The sequence below is a fragment of the Leuciscus leuciscus genome (genome assembly GCF_965113295.1).
Source record: "Leuciscus leuciscus genome assembly, chromosome: 7".
Classification (NCBI taxonomy): Eukaryota; Metazoa; Chordata; class Actinopteri; order Cypriniformes; family Leuciscidae; genus Leuciscus; species Leuciscus leuciscus.
In genome coordinates this window covers 20,831,608-20,854,868 of record NC_138731.1, presented here as the reverse complement: position 1 = coordinate 20,854,868, position 23,261 = coordinate 20,831,608, and the positions used below count along the sequence as shown (strand labels likewise).

At 38.0% G+C, this 23,261-nt stretch overlaps 1 protein-coding gene across 2 annotated transcripts in view; it reads right to left on the bottom strand.

The window, feature by feature from the left end:
• pard3bb (par-3 family cell polarity regulator beta b) overlaps positions 1-23,261 on the bottom strand; it is a 326,232-nt gene that overhangs the window by 241,538 nt on the left and 61,433 nt on the right. For both annotated transcript variants that reach the window (XM_082176476.1, XM_082176477.1), the window contains exon 4: positions 9,351-9,534. In XM_082176476.1, coding sequence (XP_082032602.1) covers positions 9,351-9,534 — 184 coding nt within the window. The remainder of the gene's footprint in view (positions 1-9,350; positions 9,535-23,261) is intronic.

Below are 23,261 nucleotides of genomic sequence, written 5' to 3'. Positions count from 1 at the left end.
AGATGGCAATCATCCAAAGAAACAGTGAAAAAGAACTGAACCATGACTGTGGATTTATGAAACCGTCATCCTCAGTTTTTCTCATCACCAGACAGAAAAAAAAAAAAAGCAGACAGCGAGAGTGAGAAAGAGATACAGACAGACAGAATTGTAAGGATCTCCACTGGCGGTCGAAAGGGCCTTCCTGTGGGGCTTGTCTCTGTCACACAGTGTGTGGATCTCTGCTATAAGCCCAGTCTAATCAAAACTCTTCAATACAGAGCACTGACACCCTGAACAAATGAGTCACAACAAGACTGACAATAAAACAGAATGAGAACAACTATTTACAGTAACCACTATAAATAAAATCATATTCAAAGTCTGAGTATCACCCATAAACACATTTATAAAGAAGATTAGGTCAACATTAAAGGTGAAGTGTGACATGTAATTGTTTGGGTTTTTTTTTTTTTATGTAAAAATACTCTCTCCTATCCCAACTCAATGTGAAGATACAACTATACAGAATTTATGGATTGATTCGACTGAAAATATTGCAGCTGTGGTTTGTTTGCCTTTAAAAACACTTAAATGAAGCTGTATCCTATTTTGTCCCCTAAATGCAAATGAATTGTAGTCAAAGTGTCTTGAAAAAAAAAAAGAAAAAAAAAAAAAAACACTTTCACTGACCCTCATATTTAAACTGTTTTTGATACTGTATCTTTAAGATGTCTGCATGTACTGTAAATAGCCTCTGTTCTGATTGGCTGGACTTTTTCTCACTGTATTTCTTCAAGGTGAACCAATTTATGAATAATAAGTGTGCATTTGTGAACACAAGTGATTCCTGATTTTAATAATGTCTCCTTTGAAATTCACTGAAAAAAAAAGAAAGAAAATTTTAATAAATAAATATCACCCAGTATTTTTGTCTTGTTTTCCAGTCCAAATATCTAAACAGTCTTAGATCAAGATACATTTACTTGAGAAACAAAATATATGCCCCCAAAAAATAAAAAATAAAGAGAAAACAATTTTTTCTTACTGTATTGGCAGACTTTGTTCTTGTTTTAAGCAAAAACGTACTTAATTTTGACAAATCTTTCAGGAAAAAACAACAACATCTAATGTAATTTTTCTTCTGAAGTAAATGCATCTTCATTTAACAGTGTTTAGATGTTTGTACTGGGGAAACAAGACAAAAATACTGAATAAGAAAAGCATTTTTGAAGTGTTTATGCAGCCTACTTTCTATCCTATTTCAACCCCTCAGTCCATTTCTCAATGTTCTAGATTTAAAAGTCGTCCGAGTTAAGCACCTTTCCATCATCATATGAACAGTGGAATCTAAATCCAGCAGACCTCCATTAAGCTTTAGAGTTAAGCAGCGATGTCCTACAATGACAAGGAACAAGTGCGAACACCTTAAGCACAATTAGAAAGACTGGCCTTCCTTTCCATAGTTCCCCAGCATCCATCACTCTCAGTCGTGAGCGATTAGCTTTGCGTGACGGTTTCACTGGATGTGCACATGACTCACTAGCTTATTCCTCAGCCTCAGATCACGCTGCTCCGGTTCCTATTGGTCGGACAAGAGCCGAAGGCCATTAAAGTAGAGGGTAACTGATGGTGTGTCAGCAACATGATGAGTTTAGATTTAGACTCATGGGATCAAGGCAGATGGAGACAAGAGGGACGTTCTGCTCTGTGGTCTAAAACTGTAGGCCTGAGGGTCTTTACTCATCACAGTTTCTCTTCATCTTTATCTCTTCATTGTCAAATTACTTTTACTTCTCTGCTCCTGGTTAAGTGTACAAATACAATAGAAGTGAAGTCAATGAAATACATTCGGTTGAAACAATCATGTGCATCTAATCTCACCTTGACTTGCCTTTATCAGAATATTTTTGTGCATGTAAAGACAGTAAATGATGAGCTGCCAGCTCAGAATAAAAGGATCTGACGGGTCAGTGAGGATATAATGAAATGCTTAAGTGATCCTACAGACTCAACCTCAGGATATCAAACCCCTGGGGTTTCACCGAGCCCACAGAAAATGTATAGACATATGTCAAAAATATTTGTAGGGTCAAGTATTGATCCTTATTGAAAGAACACCCTAGATGCACTTAAATCTGGAGCTATTGATGAAACCCAACCATAACAAAAAAGAAATCAATGCTCTTTTCAATCTCATCATTCACAAAGTGTTTTAGGGATAGAGGCACGGTGTGTGTGGTTGTGGGTGGGGGGTGGGGGGTGGGTGGGAAATTAATCGAAAAATACGGCTTGTAGAAGTGTGGCAACAACATAACTACATGTATAACATATATATATAAATGTACCACAACCATACGGACAAAGAGATGAGCTGGAGAAAACTTGCCTCGGTTTTGAACGTACCGGGTGATTGTAGAAAGCTGCTAGCGCTATAAGCTAACTTGCTGACGGTGCTGCCGAGCAACTGTAAAACAGTTTAGCCCTTGAGGCTAGCGTTAGCTAGCATACTACTGTTAACAGACATTCAAATCGGCAGTTAAAAATCTCACCTCCAGTTCTTGCTGAAGAACAGACAATCCATTTCGTTTTTATCTTTTTCCGCATAAGATCACGTGAGGTGCTCCCTCTGGCATGATAATATTTTTAATATCTTGTAATGTGTGATGTGCCACGGTTTTTTAAATCTTGTTGTATGTGTATGTTTGAGATTTTGTGAAAAGAAAATTTGTATAGATTCTCCTTATGTACGTGATGCAACCAGATTTCAGAATCAGTTCGATTTTAAAACTGATTTTAAAGATCATAAAAAACAAATTTGGTCTGTTATTCGTGGAAAATTTCCTTGGCTGTATCTCTCAGCTTTCTGTCTGATTAAAGACAGAAAAGACATCCCCACTTCCACCAGAACTCAGATGATGTACAGATGTCTTAATTTACAGTTACAGCCTGTCAATAAAGACAATGTTAGACATTGTTAGTCAAGTTTAACAACATTTTACAAGATTTCTGCACATCATCAGAGAGCCCCATGAGCTTTGGGAGTTTACAGTGATGTCATGGAACAATTCCTAAACATGTCAGAAGTGATAAAAGCGTACAGGTTCGTCTGTGTAGAAGATAACCGCTCTGCCAGACTTCCACACGCAGATCTAAACCACAAGGCCTCAGGTGACACTTGCCAGACGCCCTACAGTGGAAAGAGACCTCTGAGCTAAACCATGTACTTCCTCTCTCCTTCATCTGACTCGTCCTAAATCACAATCAGTCTCATGCCGTCCTATTTCTTTCTTTCGCATCCCTGCTTTTCCATCCCTCGTTCTCTCCCCCTGGCCCATCTCACGCCTGACAGCATGACAAATGCTGCGTTAGACACTCGGCTGCCATGCGGCCTGTTTCGGATTAGGAAGGAGATCGCGGCAGAGATGTTTACACTGCCCATCAGTGCCGGTACTTCAGCAGACTGCAAGGTCAGGATGGAAGAGAGAGACCTGTGCACACGGTCAATGGGGAGAGGTTGAGAATGCCAGAGGTAATTTTAAACAGCAGCTCCTGAGGGACACATTACCCACAAGGCCAACAAAGAGACACAAAGGTTAGAGACAGCGTCAATGAGAACAACATGGAGAAGCTTGGAAGAACTGAGCGAAATGATCTCAAACCGATTTGTTTAATCTGACAGTTTGTTTTCAAAGAACCAGTCAGAAATGATCCTTGATTCACCGTTTAGATGTGTTCAATGTTTTTATTTGTATAACCTGTATGACACAAAAGATGATGGTAACCAAACAGTTTTGCTGACCATTGACTTCCATTATATGGACCATAAAACAGAAGAAAGAAAGTCAAACAGGATTGGAATGACATGAGTGTGAGTAAATGAAGGCACCATCTTAATTTTTGAGTGAACTATCCCTTTAAATTACTGGTGTTTATCACTATATTTTCAATTAAGCTACAGTATCAGTCTAAAGTTTGGATCCTTTATTATTGCCATTTTCCTCATTTAATAACAATAGTCAAGTACAACTAAGAACTATCAAATAGTCATCAATATCAATGTTTTATTAAACTATCTTATATTTTAGCTTCCACCCTTTATCTACTGTATATTACAGGTCTGCACACTCTTGAAATAATCTTACCAACCTTAATTTTTATTCATATTTTGCTTTGTAATGAAGGCACGTTTTTTAAGATTTAGTCAAGCACTTCCAAAGTTTTCACTGGTATTGTACATTGAGTCGAACAGGGTTTGATGAATCCAACAGGTCATCCATTTAACAGAGTTACACCCAAAGTCTGAATGCTTTGCAATTCAGATCAATCAAATAACATTTGTCCCCAGTGTTTTATTAAAAACCAACAGATTTATTTCAGTTATGTCCAAAAGTTCTAATAAGAAGATTAATTAAAACAAAAGTCTCGGAAAATGTGTCTATTTATTTTTGCTACTTTTCAAAAGCATTTTATTGTTTACACTTGTCCCATATTTTAAACTAGAACTTGTGATCAGAATATATTCAGATCAGAATTTATTAGCCCATGTCATTTGGCAAAGCTTTAATTCTTAAGTGTAAAAAATTTGTATGATACATAAACTGTATAAATCATAATTTCCTCCACAATGCTATTAAGCATAATACATGGTTTGATATGTGATGGAAATGACACCGTGGTGGAAATGTTCATGACTTAAAAAAAATTTTTTTAATGATTAATATCCTGTGGAAAATTGCAAACAGACTACCTAAACTAGGGAGAGTTTGAAAAATGTTCAGGGAGTTTTTATTTGTATTTTTATTGAAAGCCCACAAGGCCAAAAGTCCCTATAGTTGAAGAAACACCCATAAGCTCTGAACTGCGCTAGTAATTATTCAGCAGCCCAACAATGTCACTTCCTCTCAAAATGAGTATTTCCAATTTCCACATGCCAACTATTTCCAACTGAAGAATGCAGAGCAACTTTAGTGTTTCACCAACTTAATATTAAAAGTGAGCCCCATGAGTGATGAGAACTGTCTAAAGGCTGCTCCAGTGTGACAAACTAATTAAAGTCTTTCAACTAAAGTATTTCTCATGCTTTAACTCAAGCATTCTAATGCCAGACATTTAACGTGCTGAATGTTTAAACGTGTCGGAAAGACAGAACCTCTCCCTTCTAACAGCTCACGTCTCATTAGATATCACTGAAATAGATGTGGGACAACCACATGCATGTCTGCTCTAATAAAACAAACAATGTCCCTTTCTAACAGAAAATAAGCAACGAATGAAATGCTGCAGTTGAGCCAACAGAAGAAACGATTAATACGTCCTGACCAGAACCAGAGCCGCCGAATGAATCTTCTACCAAACTACACTGATGAAATCATTTCAAGCACTATAAAATGCACAGGATGTGAGTATGTGGGGAATCTCTACTAGTGAGAGTGTGTGTACTCACTGACAGACTCCAGATGACACTGCTGGTCTCAATAGACCTCTGGGCATACTTATCAAAGCAGACATCACTAGTGCAAACATATGTGTGCTAAACAGCCCACAGTGCCACAACAACATCCCTTCATATCAAATTAAAATGATCTATGAGCTCACATACTCACTGACTGAACATGTAAACAGTCACTTCTGGCACACCAATACCCCAAAAACAACTTCAAATGCTGGAAATATCATGATGCATTACTCTGTCCTCTAAGGACAGAGACATACTCTATACATGCACACAAGTGCAGATGCCAACATAGTCCCGCTGTACATACAGCGAGGCACAAAATATAAGCAACTAATGAAATTGCTTATATTTTCTAATTAGACGGTCTCCTTTCTGTTTTTATCCCCCGACACATTCATAATGATTACTTTTGCCAGTGCCCTGTGGCAAGCTTTATGTATGCGCTTGAGCACTTAAATATATATATTTCAAATGCTCACAATCTTATTGACCCGAAAATTTTAGACCTTAAACCAAAAATTTTGACCTAAAAATTAAAGACCCTAAAGTGGTTTAAATATTTAGCTTTAAACATATCTACAAGATTAATTAACTTTAATTTGCTCAGCTGGATTGTCTCCAAACTACTGCTCCACGATGACAGAGTAGCCCAGAAGCGAAGACAAAACCGATCGTATAACTGGCCATAAATCTTTAAACAAATGCACAATATAATGCCCCATGTGGCAATGCTAAGAAAGCAATCTGTCCTTATATGTTTTAACTCTTCTAACGTGATTTGGAATACAAGCAACTACACACGAAAGCTAGCAAAACATACTTGCATACGATTTGGGAACTCCACATCAAATTCTGCTCTGCCCAGCCGATGAACAATGTATTCAAAATGCTGAAATAGATTTTTTTTTTTTTTTTTTTTGCTTTGTGAATTAATTGGGGTAATAAAACAAACCTATAGAGCATAAAATAGAATTAGAGAGCTGCTCTGGTAACAGGGATTTCCCAGGTCATCATATAACTAAATGAAAGGTGGCTGATTGGATTGTGAAGATGTGTGCACTTCCTGTGTTCATGGATGGCTGAGTGCTGAGCATTCATTTGGATTGCAGGAATAATCCACTTAGAGAGGCGGGTTAGGCCATACGCTGGGTATTTGGGGAAATACCAGGGTGTCCGTCTCATTGATTTGGAAGGTGGTTTCTTAATGATAAATCTTTGCAGGGATTATGAGTTTTATTTCATTCAGTTACATTTTTGGGGTGTGTGAAGAATATTGTGCAAGCAGATCACGAAGGCAGATTGTTTGTTATAGTCTTTGTCAAATGTGGGCCAAATCAGTCCCTGACCACACGTCCAGTGATTCGATCGCAATGCATCTTGGGTGCATTCATACCTTTTAATAACACTTTTTAATATAGACAATCATAGGGGCTTTTCACACTTGAAATAGTTAATCCTGGGTTATTCTAAACTCAGGTAAACAGAATCCTGGGTTATCTTCCTTCACATTTCACACTGCTCATAATTAACCTGGGGTTAACAATTAATCCTGGGTATCCATAAACTACAGTTTCACATTGTTCATTCCTAAACCCTGGGTTAACGTCCTTATTTGTATATTTGTGGAGTGGCGTCACTGATTGGATGAACGCTGCACTGCACACAATATGTTTAAAGGCTAAAGGATCTAGCATTGTGCTTCCTCATGTTGCCAAATGTAATATCAAAATGTTCCTGAATGGAAAGGTTAGAATAAAATGTTCTCTTCTTCAATCGAATTGTCATGTTTTCTGTCACCATTTGACATTTTTCTCCTCAAACGCTGAAACTATTGTTTATACAGTGTGCTGTGTTTCTGTAACTGTTCAAAGCACGTGAATATGAGGCACGCTATTGGTTGTCGGTTGCTAAGCATCTAGTCATAACATACTAACACTGCATCTTTTCACACTGCACACGTTTGGTACCGCAATGCGGGGTTAACACCGCAAAATCTGTGCTAACCCTGCTTCTAAATGACAAGTGTGAAACGTTCCTTTACCCAGGTTAAAAGCAGTGTTTAGAACGACGATTCTCCGGGATTAAGAGCAGTGCTGCAGGGATGATGCATTTTTGTAGGCCAAAACCCCCTAAAACAAGCACTGAGGTCAATGGGTTTGTTAAATGGATTTTTGAATAAATGCCTGAAATAGGGTCTGTGGTGAACACAAGCTCAAGATATTTTTACGTTTTATTCTACGACATAAAATGCATCAGTAATAAAGCTTTTACGGTACTTGTTTTGAAATAAGTGGATGCTAACAAGTGGCTAAATGGGACAAAAGAGATTGTCTGGGACACTAAACGCCATCAGCCGAATGTGTAAACTCAATTTATCGAATCACTAGTCGCTTTCACAGCCTTTTTGAGTTTATAAACACGCACTAACTCAAACTTTCAGGAAAAATGTTTTAAAACATAGACTTGTTGTAAGATTAATGGTGGTCACACTGAAGTCGTGTCACCGTGTCGTAGTTCGTTTATAGCCAAGGTTTAGCTTTTTAGTGTATTTTTTTTTTTTTTTTTTTTTTTTTTTTTAGTATTTGTAAAGATTATCTTGATGAACAATTGTTAGAACATTGTAAGAATCATAAACCCCTGTTGGCCACAGAGTTTTGTTCTGCAATAATACAAAAGCCAGCGGAAAAATCCTATTGTATTAATCCTATTTTGTCAAGGGAACCAGGTGATGCTGAATTCCGTTCGAGGCAACACAAATATGTCATCACTACAGCATTCTATCAAAAACACATGTTAATATCTGGTGTAAAAACACCTTGAGACCCCTGCATTCTGCTAGACAGAGCGCACGAACCGGTTCATGTTCACACAGTGACACAGTGTTACAATTTCAAACGCTCTCCACTTTCTCTCCTCACTCTAACATCATGTCTGCATATACAGAGGCACGTGTGATCTCTCTTTTTAACAAATGATCCAGATACAGATGTATGTCAGACCCTGTCGACGTGACAAACGGCATATTTACAGCCGTGGAGAATGAAAGAGGAAAAGATCAGTCAGTCAACTGACACCTCCACCTTGAAGTAGAGACGGGGAAACTCGAGCACTTCCCAGGAACGCCTGGATCGCGAAAGAAAAAGCCGCTTTTCCAGTACGCTGAACTTTGCGAGCCCCGTGTCTACTTTTACAATGAAACTTAAAACACAAAGGGGCAGATTTACAAGGAGACGCAAAGACGCTCACACATACGAATGCACACGATTCCCTGGCTTATTTTACCAAGGATTTAATTTCAGAGTGTAAACATGTTCTAAATCATACACACACTCTGACATTTAGAAGAAATAGGTGTGCGTTTTCTATATTGGAGGTGTGCGTGACATCAGACAGAGGTGAAACCAGCCCAGATGAAAAACTCATGGTTCCCCGAGGTGTAGTACTACAGAACCGAAACGACTGAAGTATTCCAGACCCGTCCGAAATAAGAGAAAATGTCTTTGTCCAAAACAAATTGAAAAAAAGGTGTCAAACTTCTCAGCAGCAACTGTTTTCTCACTGATGGTGAAATTCTTCAGGCAGGTTTTATTACATTTTAAAGATATGAGACACAGGGGTTGGTTAAGGTGAACTGTGTATTAAAAGTGATACTTCAATATGAGCAAGTGCTGTAATGCAGAGGGAACACTTTCATTTGATCATAGCTAGATGAGTGAGTCAGAGCATTTCAAGCTTAAACCAGGGCCCGATTATGCCATATAATATCATCTCTCATAGTGGCAGTCTATTATTTCACTCACCATTAACTCAAAAGCGCATATTATGTTTGATCACAGCTCTGTTTTTCTAATGGGAATACATTACTTTTTTCTTTTTTACAGACTGTACTTGTATCGTTTTATTGCATACATACTGGACTTGAGGGCAGAGGAGTTGACTTCAATTTCTCCTCCTTTGATTGGCTGGAAGCATGCGAGTTCAGAGTCATAGGGTTCTGGGCTGGACTGTCCCGTTAGGCTGCTACTTGTCCTTGTTCCATTCCCAGGACTCATGGCGCCCCTCTGCTGGGCCTCCTGTTCCTCGTACACTGCGATCAGCTGCGGGACACAACAGAAAAGTAAAATTCAGAGCAGATACAGTCAATATATACACAAAAAGACACAATTATAGTGGAATAGGGAGCTACAGTCAGGTTTCAGATGTAAAAATCCCATTCATTTTCCATAGGAGAATTGATCTGTGAACTCTAATTATTAACCGACGGTTAAGCTGGCATGATCAATGCACATTTCAATTTTTTTGTGTGTAGATATATATATATATATATATATATATATATATATATATATATATATATATATATATATATATATATATATATATACACACACACACGCACACACACCGTATAAATCAATAGTTTTCTATTTCTCTATCGTTTTTTTTTTTTGTGTGTGTGTGTTAAATTGTAATGCTTCATGGGATTGTACCATTTTGTCTCGTACCTTTTGTCCTTTTTTCCGATTTTCAAAAACCCTTTTAGCCTCAAATCAAAGTTTATAATGTTGTGATTCACCTTGTAGCCGGTTGAATTGGTTCATGGCTTACAACTCTTTAACAAAGACTTCCAAAATGAATGGGAACAATAGTTCCGGAACCAAGGCCGCTCAAAAAGTGAGCAGGCACTGTTGCACATACAATAGAAAAACAAGAAAAAAATGATCATGAGAAAATAGACACAGACATGGCCAGCATATTATGCCATTATAAACCAGACAGTTCCTGTTCTAAATTAGCAAGATAGCAAAGCTCTACATATAGCAAAGGTTGTACAAAACATTTCTGAAATTAGCTACATTAAATTAAACAATATTTTGCCTACTGCAGAGTAGACACAGATAATGTAAAACTGACTGACCACACCACAATCTGTGCCCAATGCCAGACTTTTATTCAGAAAGGCATTCAATTGATCAAGAGTGATTTAAATCAAGATATTTAAAAACTAACAAAAGATTTCAAATAAATGCTGATCTTTAGAAATTTAGTTTCTAATGACAGAATCCAGAAAAACAATCATGATTTCCACAAAAATATTGAGCAGCACAACTGTTTTTGACATTGATAATTGAGGGGAAATTTTTTTTTACTTGAGAATCAGCATATTAGAATGATTTCTGAAGGATCATGTGAGACTGAAGACTGGCGTAATGGCTGCTGAAAATTCTGTATTTGTAATAATATTTCAAATTACAATTAATGTTACACACATTAAACAATCTTTTTAAGAAAGTCTCAAAAATGTTGAAAGGTAGTGGAGTGTCATCAAGATGTTTTACAGTATAAATCAGTTCATTTAGAGAATAAAATAATGTATTATATGTAAGGGTTAATGCCCGACGAGGTGTCCATTGTCAGGTATTAATGGACGACGGCGAAGTCCATTAATACCTGACAATGGACACCTCGAAGGGCATTAACCCGCTTATACCATGGTCACTTACGAAAGAAAGAAATATTTAATCAATTAATAATACTTTAATGTGTTTTAGAGTAAAAATCGTGAGGGTTTTTATTTATTAAGACGAGCGCACTATTTAATATCTCTCCCGTATACAGGCGTTGCCAAGCAACGTGGCCACAGCGACCCGACCGCAGCGATGCGAAACTTTGTTTCAAAGAGTCAAAACTCACAGATAGTTTCCTAAATCGTTTTTATTAGGCCTACAGCAAATATTGTCAACCATTCACTCACGTGTTGAAAGGAAAGCAAGCAAGACAGAAAGACAGGCAATGGCAGCAGGCCTATGCCAGACGTAACTTACACACTATAAGGACGCCTTTCCTAGGTGTACATTATCACTTTTTAACGGACACCCTGCAGCCAATCAGAATCGAGTATTCACCCAGACCATGGTATAAGTGGAAATAAACTATTTTAATATTCAGGCAGCAAAATAGTACCCAATATATTTAACATCAAACAATACACACTGGCCTTTATTACCTTGTGCATCAGGACGCGATAGAGGACATCTAAGAAGCCCAGCATGGCTAGTGTGTATTAGTTTAATCTCAGTAAGCGATGATATCCATTCACTTCACGATGAGGGTGTGAGGCCTGCCAGTTAAATACATGCATCTCACCGACACTGCATTAGACTTCTGCTGCACTGCTGTTCTAGGGGCATCCATGAATGTGAGTCTGTGCATGTAGTGCAATGTGTGTGTATGTGAATGAATGCAGTCAGAGACAGAAAGAGGAGTTTTCTGGTAAAACCAGAGGCTTCCTGTCAGAACGAGACAGCAGGAGAGTAAACATAAATAAACAATTCACACACTGTGACATTCAGGAAAATGTGGGTGTGAGTGTGTGTATATGACTTAAATAAGAGAGAGCTGTAGCCAGGATCCAAAATATTTCTATGAAACAGTGTTTTGCATAATTTTTATTATTCATCTCCACCCTTATGACAATGGGATTTTTAGATGTAATTTGCCTTGCTTATTAAAAGACAAATAGTACAGGTCATTGTGTCACTCATAGCATTAGGTTCTCATCTGCAACAGATATGTAAAGAACCATTGATCCTAATTTTGTTCCTCGTATTATTATTATTAGTAGTAGTATGGTAGTAGTGAGTAGTAATACAAGAAATATTCCACATACATTACCATTCAAAAGTTTGGGGTCAATAAAAAAAAGAATACTGCTATTCAGCAAAGATGCAATGAATTGATCAAAAGTGGCAGTAAAGACATTTATAATGTTTATTTTCAAATAAATGCCGGGGTTTTTTGTTGTTTTTTTACTTTCGATTCATCAAAGATTCCAAAGTTTACAAAAAAAAAAAATCATGCCGCACAACTGGGAGAAGCCCCAAAAGTATGGAAACTATGGTGGCCGAGAGAGCTCAATGCGCTGCAACTGAAGAAAGACAGAGGGTGCAAATAGAAAAACACCCTCAAATTAAAGGTATAGTGGAGGATTTTCCCAAATTTTATAAAAGAACCGCCCTCTCCACTTTTTTGAAAAAATGCACATGCGCAACACTCTACCTGCTCCCGAGAGGGAACGCCTATTAAACGTGTGCACGAAAGACGGCTAGCATCGCTAATCATAGCTTACATTAACTTTTACTAGCAGTGATTTTAAATGGATTTCTCCAAATAGCATGCCAAACTTTACCTGTCGAGTAGAAACTTCGCGACTGAGGCATCAGTGGGAAGCCCAACCTGTGCTTTTAGCGCACGCCAGCGTGTGAAATATTCTCCCAAAAACACTCTGGTCTTGTTTCTTTCATCAGAGGCCTTTCTCTTCTTGTCATACAATTCGTAGACACTTTTTCTCTTGCGACCCTCAGACATTTTGAAAAAACACGGTGAGAACGGCGAGCTTCAATGAATGGCTGAAACCGTAGCGCACCACACATATACACCTGAAAGTGCGCATGCGCAGAAAGCGAAAACTAGGGACGAGCACGTAAGACGGCCTTACGTAAACATATCACCAGAATGATTGACAATTAGGAGGATCAATAGTCTTGATGATCCACCCGGAAAAAGAAAATCCTCCACTATACCTTTAAGAAAACATCTTCATCAGTTTCACAACACACGTGTGCTCCAAATACTCACAGCACAACCAAATACAGAAACACGCTGTAAAAAGCACAGACCGCATACACCAGCACACATTCAAAAAAACAAAGTATTGTTTGGACTTTTACATTGGGATTTGGGCTTTCACACTGTTAGCTTAGCAACATGCTAACACAAAACACTATTGAAATTATTTGTGTGTTGAGCAGTAATCTATTTTGGAGCTGCTTGCTACCTGTACATACAGCGATCCGAATTAGTCCCATTTGACGCTGAACTCAATTTGGATGCTGCCTATGTAGGCAACAGACAGCAAGGCAGCTCACTGAGTTTTGGAACAGAGCTATCAAGAAGGAACCTCTAATTTCCAACTTATATGTGCCGCTTAGCATTACACTCAATGCAATCCCCACCTCCCCTCAACCAATACCTCTTCATCTATCCATCCATCCATCCATCCCGTCCGTCCATCCATCACTGATTGCTATCATTCCTTTCCCAAGACCAAAACCCTTATTCCTGATTACACCCACTGCTATTCCTGACAGATCTTCATGGCCAGAACCTCTCCACACACACAGACACACACACACACACACGAAGGGCTGGGGAATGATCAGTGTGGAAGGGTTTTGATTTATTCACAGAGGCAGGAGAGGAGAGAAACACTTCCTCCGTACCAGAGGGAGGAGAGAGCATGGAGCTTTAGAAATGTCATCAATCTGCTCACCCTGAGAGAAGAGAGAGAGAGAGAGAGAAAACAGGAAAGAGAGCAAAGGGGTTTCACGCTAATATTTCTCTTTCCTGCTCTCTCTCTCTCTCTCTTTCTCTGTCTCCCTTCCTATTTGGCTCTGTGTGATGTCTCATTTATTGCTAGCAGAATGTCGGCCCTCCAATAAAACTGGCTGGGCCAGCGTCCGAGGGGAAACACTTGTAAGAGCCACCCATCTATGAGAGGAGACAGGATTCAATTCAGTTTCATCTTAACACCACCGACCGCTACCACCAAACACACACGCAAACCATTCAAATAAACACCACAATACCAAACACCTATATATGTGTAACATCAGCCACACTATCAGTACTTGAAGATAGAGAGACTGACACGGTTTGTGCTACACACATGAATGATACCTCAAATCATGCAACTTGCTAAGAAGAGGTGTGCTATTACAGAACTTTGACAAGCAGTCAGAGTTAAGATTTTCACCTGCCAGACGACAAACTGAGTGATAGAAAACGTCTAAACTTATTTTGAAGGAGGGATCGAGCTACAGTGGCCTATATGTAGCAGAGATGTACTGATACATGGTCGATTTATATACCAACAGTGGTATTCAATTACTTTTTTAAGACTGACAGCAAAGGTTATCTCATGCACAAAAATGTAGAAATGACCATGCACAATTAAAAAAATACAATATTGCTTGATTTCAATAATTTACAAAAAATCTGACTGATAAACAGAGAGACAGATAGACACAGCTTTACATGACTGAGCACAAGTGACAACTTCTAGGCCACAGCCTCTGTTGTTTTACCTCTAAACATATAATCCACATAGCTAATAGTCCTAATAAACATTGGCTGAAATGAAAAAGCAAGAGTCATCTTGTTTCTTGAGGTGTAATTAGATGAACTCTAAGCAAACCTGAGGAAATTAAGACACGTGGGCCGAGGAACAGGCCTGCAGCAGGAGCCAACTCAATACTGCCACTTATTTCAACCCTGGCTATTTAATCACAGCACTACCTCTATACAAGGAGAACAAATGTGTCCAAACATACTTTAACCAAATGAGCTAAATCCATCAGCTCGATTACCCAATCATGGGCCCAATGGACCTGGTCTAGTTCACTTTACCATGCAAGAATCAGAAACCCCTTACTAAACCTTCGGGCTTCACAGGAAACCAATACTGAAGTGTTCAGACTCCAAAATTGGATCAATAGTTTGTTATCAAGTGGAACTGCTCGACAGGGTAAATAGCCACCTCTTTCCCTCTATCCTTAGATGGTCTGAGTCCTCACAATAAACCAGACAACAGCATTTTTACTTGTCATCCTACAATTTAAACAACAAAGTTCATTTATACAGAGCTGTTCATACTCTCAGCCCAAACTGTAAGTGTTTAAATATGGATTATCAGCTAGAACATCGATATCTCATTCAGCGGGAGTTTGAGTAGCACAGTCGCTGTCTGAACACTGATGACTGTTATTTCTGTAGCAGTCTAGAAGCGCTAATTACAAATATGACGGTTTAAACCGAGACAGACACAAAGAGGTTACAGACACACAGTCACACAGGCACTTGGACAAGGGACAGAAAGCAGCACACATATACACAGGAGAGCACACTCACACAGGTGTGTAAAAGGTGCGAGATCGATGGCAAATTACATCTGACAGCGGAATCAGAACCTGTCAAGCACAATAACAAACCTGACTCTATTAGTGGAAGGAGACAATGAGAGAGAGGAGGAAAATGGTGGGCTGCTTCCTCCCTAGGCGTCCGCTAGTGACACCACAGTGAAAGTTCAGACATGTCTAATGGATTCAAGCAAATTAATTAATGTGGAGTGTCAGAGACAGCTCTGAAACACAAGTAGTAATCAACGCCACAATATATGGGTACCGAATTGGTTACTGACTGATATTGAAAGACTTATCTGCATATGCTTTAAAGTGGGCTGTGTCTATATGATCTATTTGAGGATGCCTGCATATAATAATTCAACTGTAAATATTCAGCCACGATGGTTCAATCAATAGATAAACAATCTTACTCTGAATTTTATAATGCATTATGTAAGTATTGTGTATTCAGAGCTCAACGCTAAGGATTTTGGACCAGTGGTTTAGACCCCACCACAAAAAAAGTAATAAATAATTAAGATAAAATAGGCCGTTATTGTTTTCATTGTTTTGATCCACGTAACCTTATAAGGTTATGACACAAAACTATTAGCCTAACTCATATAAATTTCAAATATTGCTATAGACAAGTAAAGAGTAATAAAATAGGAACAAATAACCAAAATTATGAGCAATAGCACAAATAAATAAAATAGAACAAACATGTTGTATACAAATGAAATATTCAGTGCTTTTCAGGCTTTTCAGCCCGCTTTGATCGCTGAGATCGACGGGTCTTAGTTTACCATGCACCATAGAACAGTGGTTCCCAACCTTTTTTTGTCCGAGACCCCCCTTTTCCCAAGAAAATATTTTAGGGCCCTCCTTCACATTTAATGATATTATCGCTCTTGTAAGCTTGCAGCAAGGATGACAACATGTTTTGTTTTTAAACAAACAGTATGTTTATTACTATAACCAGATATGTTTATGCACAAATAATGGCGTGTAATATTGAAAATACTATAACAAAAACATCAGTAGGCCATTTGTAATATAAAAATGTAAGCCTAGGAGTAGCCTATTAATGGGCCCTATTTGAAATGCAATAACAAAAATATCAGTATTCAAACTGGTGTGTAGGAAAAAAAGAATGAATATAGGCTATTACTAAATGACTGGTGTCTGGGACCTCAATACTAGCATGTTATTTGTGAGGCTTTATCAATCAGTGTGAGGATTGCTGCTGGCAGTGAGTAATTTGGTCAATGCATGGTGAGATCTTTAACAGGGCAAGACCCACATAGTCCTCAAGGGTCAGTCTGGCCTTGTATTTGGTTTTAAGGGCTGTCATGGTTGAAAACCCATTTATTGGTCAACCAGGGGATCGTGAATAAAATTAGCTAATGTAAGATCGTTCTCCTTAAAAGCTGCAGTCCGTAACGTTTGGCACTCTAGCGATTAATAAAAATTGTAGGTGTACCATAGTGACTCACGATAAGACAAAAAAACACTTTTCGGAAAATGGATTCATGATGTACTCGCTTATTATATAAATTTAGTACATTTTGAACACAAAAAAAAGTTACAGACTGCTGCTTTAATGCTCACTGCTCAAAACTTTTCAAAATATGACACGACCCCCCAAAGAGCTCGCTGAGGCCCCCTTGTGGGCCGAGACCCCCCTGTTGGGAACCGATGACATAGAATAGAAGCGCACAGCTGAAACTGGAAGATCACTCATCAATCAGGATCTTATGACTTGTTGTTTATTTTATGTACTTTTATTGTGGCGTTTACATAAGAAAGTAGTTTTTTGTAGTTAGGCCTACTTGTTTTGAAACTCATTACACACTCTAATGATGACCTAGCTTAAATCGACTATAGTATAGTTTATTGTAGTTTTATCGATTAAATTATTATCAACAATTTATCGATCATCGATTACTCATTAGCATCCCTTCTTCAGACAGGCAGGAAAAATAATGTGGGAAGAATACGTGCACATTTTCAGGACTCACAACCGCATTTCCGACAAACTTGCGCTGTTGATATATTGACATGGAAATGCATAATTCCGAGTCTGAGGACATGATTATCTCTTATTTACGGGAGTTATGGCGCGAACGCAGCATAAGCTCATTTTTTGGAGGAATTGTAAATGGTGGCTGCTGTTTGTTTGCAGTGCTCGGTGACTAACGTCTGTCTAACGTTCGGTCTTTCATTCGGACCGAATATAATGATTGGATTTACATTTTATGGTCCTATGCCTTCCACAGACGATATACATTTATAAAAAAAATACATTTAGACTGATTAACATAGTGAATTCTATCAGTATATGAGGAGACTTTCACCCAGTATAACAACAAACAAAAAATCTGTAGAGAATCACCTATTGCACCTTTTAATGCGTTCAAGTTAACACATGCAGTAAAGTGCTCTGAACACAGCAGCTTGGCAAACCATGCTGGACAAAACTTCACAGACCTAAGACAGAAAAAGAGGAAGCACTTGTCACCCAGAGCGAAGCCTTGCTGTCTGCTGCCTAGACAAGCAGCATCCTAACTGAAATGTAAGGTTATACTTTATTTTGATAGTCCACATTATACTAACTCTAACTTTGCAACTACATGCCATCTAACTCTCATTATCTTTGTAACTACATGTCAACAAACTCACAGACTATTAGTAGACTGTTAGGTCAGGGTTAGAAGAATAAGTTGAAATGTACTTGCAACGTTACTTTTAGTCAGTAGAATGTCTGTTAAGGGTCCGTCAAAATTTTTTGCAGATATTAAGCAGACAGTCTACTGATACTCTAATGACTGTAGTTGACATGTAGCTGTAAAGTTACTTGTAGTAAGTAGAATAGTTAGTAGAATATCTAAAGTGGACTGTCAAAATAAAGTGTTACTAAATGTAACCTAATTGCTTGATTGATTTTGAACGCTCTATATAAGCAGCAACTCGAGTGCCACACAAACAGTGCTCAAGCAAAGCACACAGTCTTAAGAGTCCGAAATTTTCAAATGCGTTTTTTCGTATTCGTGATTCGTTGGCTCTGAATTGTCAAAACACCATTCAAAATGCTTGCAACGGATGCGAAAAACACAGAAAATCGAACCCGATCAGATTTTTTTTATGACAGACAAAAGTTTCGGAGGCAGTGTGTAAGCGTGATTGACATAACGTGAGGTCGTATTTATTTTTTATCGTGCGGAAATTTCGGACGCAAATTTGTGTGCAAGGGCCTTTAGTGTTAGCATGTTGCTAAGCTAAAAACAAAATACTCAACAAAATAACAAATAATAGGTAAAATATACTTTTTTTTAAATCAAGATTTCTCACTAGTGAACATATTATTGTTATGATTAGAATTTGTTTCACTTCAGTTGCCATCTTGGATGGATTTTTTCACCAAACGATTTTCTTCTCTCTAAAGGCTACATGTGACGTTGACTTGATCTTAATCTATAATAGTCATGCTGCCTACATTTTTTTGCATTTGTGTCAGGATCCCACCTATAATGCCTTAAAATGCAGCCTACGTCTGCAGCTCACTAAGTTTGGAACAGAGTCAGAGTATGAGTGTAACATGAACTTGATAAAAGAGAAACACAAAAAAGAGCTGAAAGGAGAGAAAAAAAAGAAATGAGATGCTGTTAAAATGAGAAAGAACATTCAGGGCTGAGGCGTAGAAACTCCCATTCATGAGAAAGCAGTTCGCCTATGTCCTGCGCCCACAAACATCAATAAAACGTGTGTTCACTTCATCCTCCTACTAATCAAAACTGGTTATTGCTGATTCATATCCCCTTCCCAATCAATAGAATGTTAATCAACTAAATGTAGTGTCATGCAGATGGTTAGTGCAGACTCTCAAATATGCTGCTCTGCTGTTTGCTAGATGGAGCCAGTCAGAGTTTGCATAAAGAAGTCATGAATCAGGCCACTCCAGGCTTTTGTGGAGTCAGCACAGGGAGTGACTACTTCATTACTGAAGAAGCCAGTATCTGATTCAAATGAGGTAAAGCAAGAGAGAAAAGTAAAAAACAGGGAAGTCCTTAACTGAGATAAACGCACCTGCCTTCCAGTAAGATAACGTGTAGACTAATTTTCTTAACATCAATTTAAAAGAGAGAAGTTTACAAGTACAAGTGATTCAGGACAAATGATAACAACTTGCAACAATAACATTGTACACTTCTGATGTAGTAGACGCTAAAATTAATTTGAAGTGAACAAAAATGGGGATGTGAGAGACTATGGTCCCTACAGTATGTCCTACTGTATTAAGGTCTTAGAACATGCCTGATTAAGTTTTCCATAGTTGTTGTTGTTTGTTCTCTGGAAACTTGCAGAAAGACATACTTTCAAAGTTTCTTCTACAGAGTTATCACTGACGTAGACATTATGAAACTTGCAGAAAGACGTTTTTATATATATTTTAATAGTTTGTCTGCTGAACTGCCTATGGTACAAAACATTACTAAACTTTTTTTTTGTTTAGTTTTTATTTTTTTTAATTTAATTTTTTTGGAAAAAAATAGGTACAGTATGTTCGATGTTGTCAGCTGACCAATTGACTAGAGATGCACCGATTGATCGGTTGGTGACCGGAATTGGCCGATTTTCACGTGATCGGCCATGACCGGCGACCGGCCGGTCAGTCTGACATATGCCGATTTTATGCCGATCAAATGCACTCGGGCACAGCATGATTAACATCGCGCAACATCAGCATCACACGTGCACATGGAACGGACATGTAGGACACTTCATGAATTACGACCGTTTCACACCACAAATGTCAGCGCGCGGTTTTTCCCCCCGTCATGCATGTTAATCAATGAGTGCATTCACACCGCGAGCAGGAGCGTCGCGTGTGCAGTAGTGAAGCGCGGGTTTCGGCGCGGGTCTATTTTTGCTACGCTGCTCACACTCAATTAAAGTGAAAGCACACTTTTGATGGACAAACTAAAAATGAATTCATACAAAAAGTGCTCAAAATGCACAGAATAAGTATGTCTAGTGTGTTTTAACAAGAACTCCAGTAAATGTCAAAAGAAAACGAAGACTCAAAAATATTTGTAGAAGATTTACCCATTTAAACTTGTTTTCATTATTCAGTTTTGGTTGCAAGTATGGTTATGATTATAAAAAATAAAGTAAACTAGCCAGAAAATATAGAAATATTTTTATACTGCAAGGCTATATATATATACACATATGTGTATGTGTGTATGTATGTGTGTATGTATGTATGTGTGTGTGTATTTCCCATTCATTTATATAGTTCTATTTTATAGCGATTATCTGTTCAAAAAATGACCTATGTTCTATGCAAAATGTAAAATGTTCTATTAAAGAAAATAAAATAAATATTTGTGTGTGCTGTACAGTGGTTAGAAAAAATGAAATCGGAATCGGCTAAAATCGGTATCGGCAGGTCAAACTCAATGAAAAATCGGAAATCGGAATCGGCCTAGAAAATTGTAATCGGTGCATCTCTACAATTGACACTTAGCCCCAGGTATAAAACAGTACAACATTTGAACTAAATGTCAATGTTTCTTCTGCAGAATTGTCAAATGGTAAGGTACAAGACATTACTAAACTTCACCCGCTGAACTATTGACACCAAGGTGCACAACAGTAAAACGTGTAAAAAAAAACCCGTCTTTTTAATGTTTCGTCTGCTGAACTAATCAACACCCTGCTAGACAATATTACAAAACTGGCTAAAAGACATATCTTTAATATTTTGTCTTCTAAACTATCAATGCCTAAATACAAAATAAGGCTGCACAATATATCGTTTTAGCATCAATATCGCGATGTGTATCCGCGATAGACACATCGCAGGACAGCTGTCACCGTAATACTTGAGTACAACAGCTCGCCATCCCTCCTGACTAACTTTGCTTCCATATGAGCCACTGTGACCCAACAGTCTTTGGAGTGACTCCCATAAGCACAGAATTGTGATAAATGTTGATCTAGAGTGAAATAAAAGTTGCATAAATTCCGATATGACTGTTCAGACAATCAATGTTTTCAATGTATTGAAATTGAATCATTCATTCAAGAGATTTGTCAAAAAAACACTGATTCATCCAGTATTGAAACAAATAAAGCATTTGAGTGAGTCATTAAATCATTAATTCAAACCAATTTTTAAAAAAATAATACAAATTATTGACTGCAGAAATTAATATTTGTCAGAATCGTGATCTCTATTTTAAACTAAAAATCATGATTCTCAATTTATTCAGAATCGTGGAGATATATATATATATTATTTTTAATTTTTTTTGTGACTCAATCTATCCAAAATCATGCAGCTCTAATGTCCAGGCAAACAAAAGTAAGAAACTTGAGGAAAGATATATTTTCCAAGATTTGTTGGCTTAATCAACACCAATGAAGTCTAAAGCTAAATTATCCTTCCCATGATATTTCAAAACAAAAGAGTTCCAACTTAATGTGAGTGTGTGTTCAAGTGTGTGCGCTTCTTGAAAGTCACACACTCAAACTCTCATCATAATGGAAAAATAACTGTGTGTTTATCTGCATGTTTGGTATAATTTCAAGAAGGACAGGAAATCACTTGGATGTGATTATTATGAAATCTTCTTATCTTAACTTTGTAAGACTCAACCAGCACAACCAGACTCCATCATGTTTACTGACACTGTGCTCTATATCTGCCAAAGAAAATACGTCCATCAAGCCCACCCAAGCCAAGCCAACCCAACCCACATTGATCAATTTTGGAGGGCTTTGAATTACACGCTCTCGCAAAATCAACATGATTTCACGAGGGATACCTGTGGACGGTCCCACAGAAAGTGAGCTTTATGTTTGCTTGTCTAGGCTAAACTGTCACGCTGTGTGACCCGCAGCCTAGCAGTTACCACATGTTCTCCGACACCATTTGTACGGCATATGTGAGCAACAATAGTTTGAATCCACCACTTGCAACAGGACATAAAATATCTTTCAGTTAGACAAAACTTGAAGAAACGCATGTTTTGCCCCTGTAAGCATCATCACTGTGTGTGTAGTAACACTAGTGAGTGTTCACTGATGTACATCTGCGTTTCCTCAATGTTAGCCTGTCGTCACTCACTCTTCATGTCTCTTCCAGCCCTTTAACCTGTTTTTATATGAAAATAGAGATGTTGCATCCTAGTGAAAGGAAAACCAGCTCATTGTTTCATCTAAAACACACAAACACACACATACACACACATACACACACAAACACTGAGCATAGATTAACAGCACCACCTAGCTCCTGCAAGGGCTAACTGCATCCCACCCACAACACTTTGCTCTCTCTCAATCACAGACACACACAAACACAGGTTTTCTGTTTTATGGGGACTTTCCACAAACACAATCATTTTTATACTGCACAAACCGTATATTCTACCCCCTAACCCTAAACACAACCCTCATTGAAAACTTTCTGCATTTGTACATTTTCAAAAATGATTTATAAGTTGTTTTCCTCGTGGGGACCAATTTATATATATATATATATATATATATATATATATATCCAAATCTCTCGCTCTATATATATATTTTTTACATTTTCATTAAAGGGATGGTTCACCCAAAAATTGACATTCTGTTAATTGTGTGTGTGTGTGTGTGTGTGTGTGTGTGTGTGTGTGTGTGTGTGTGTGTGTGTGTGTGTGTGTGTGTGTGTGTGTGTGTGTGTGTGTGTGTGTGTGTGTGTGTGTGTGTGTGTGTGTGTGTGTGTGTGTGTGTGTGTGTGTGTGTGTAGGTCCAGTATGTAAGTATCTATCTATCTATCTATCTATCTATCTATCTATATTATACATATA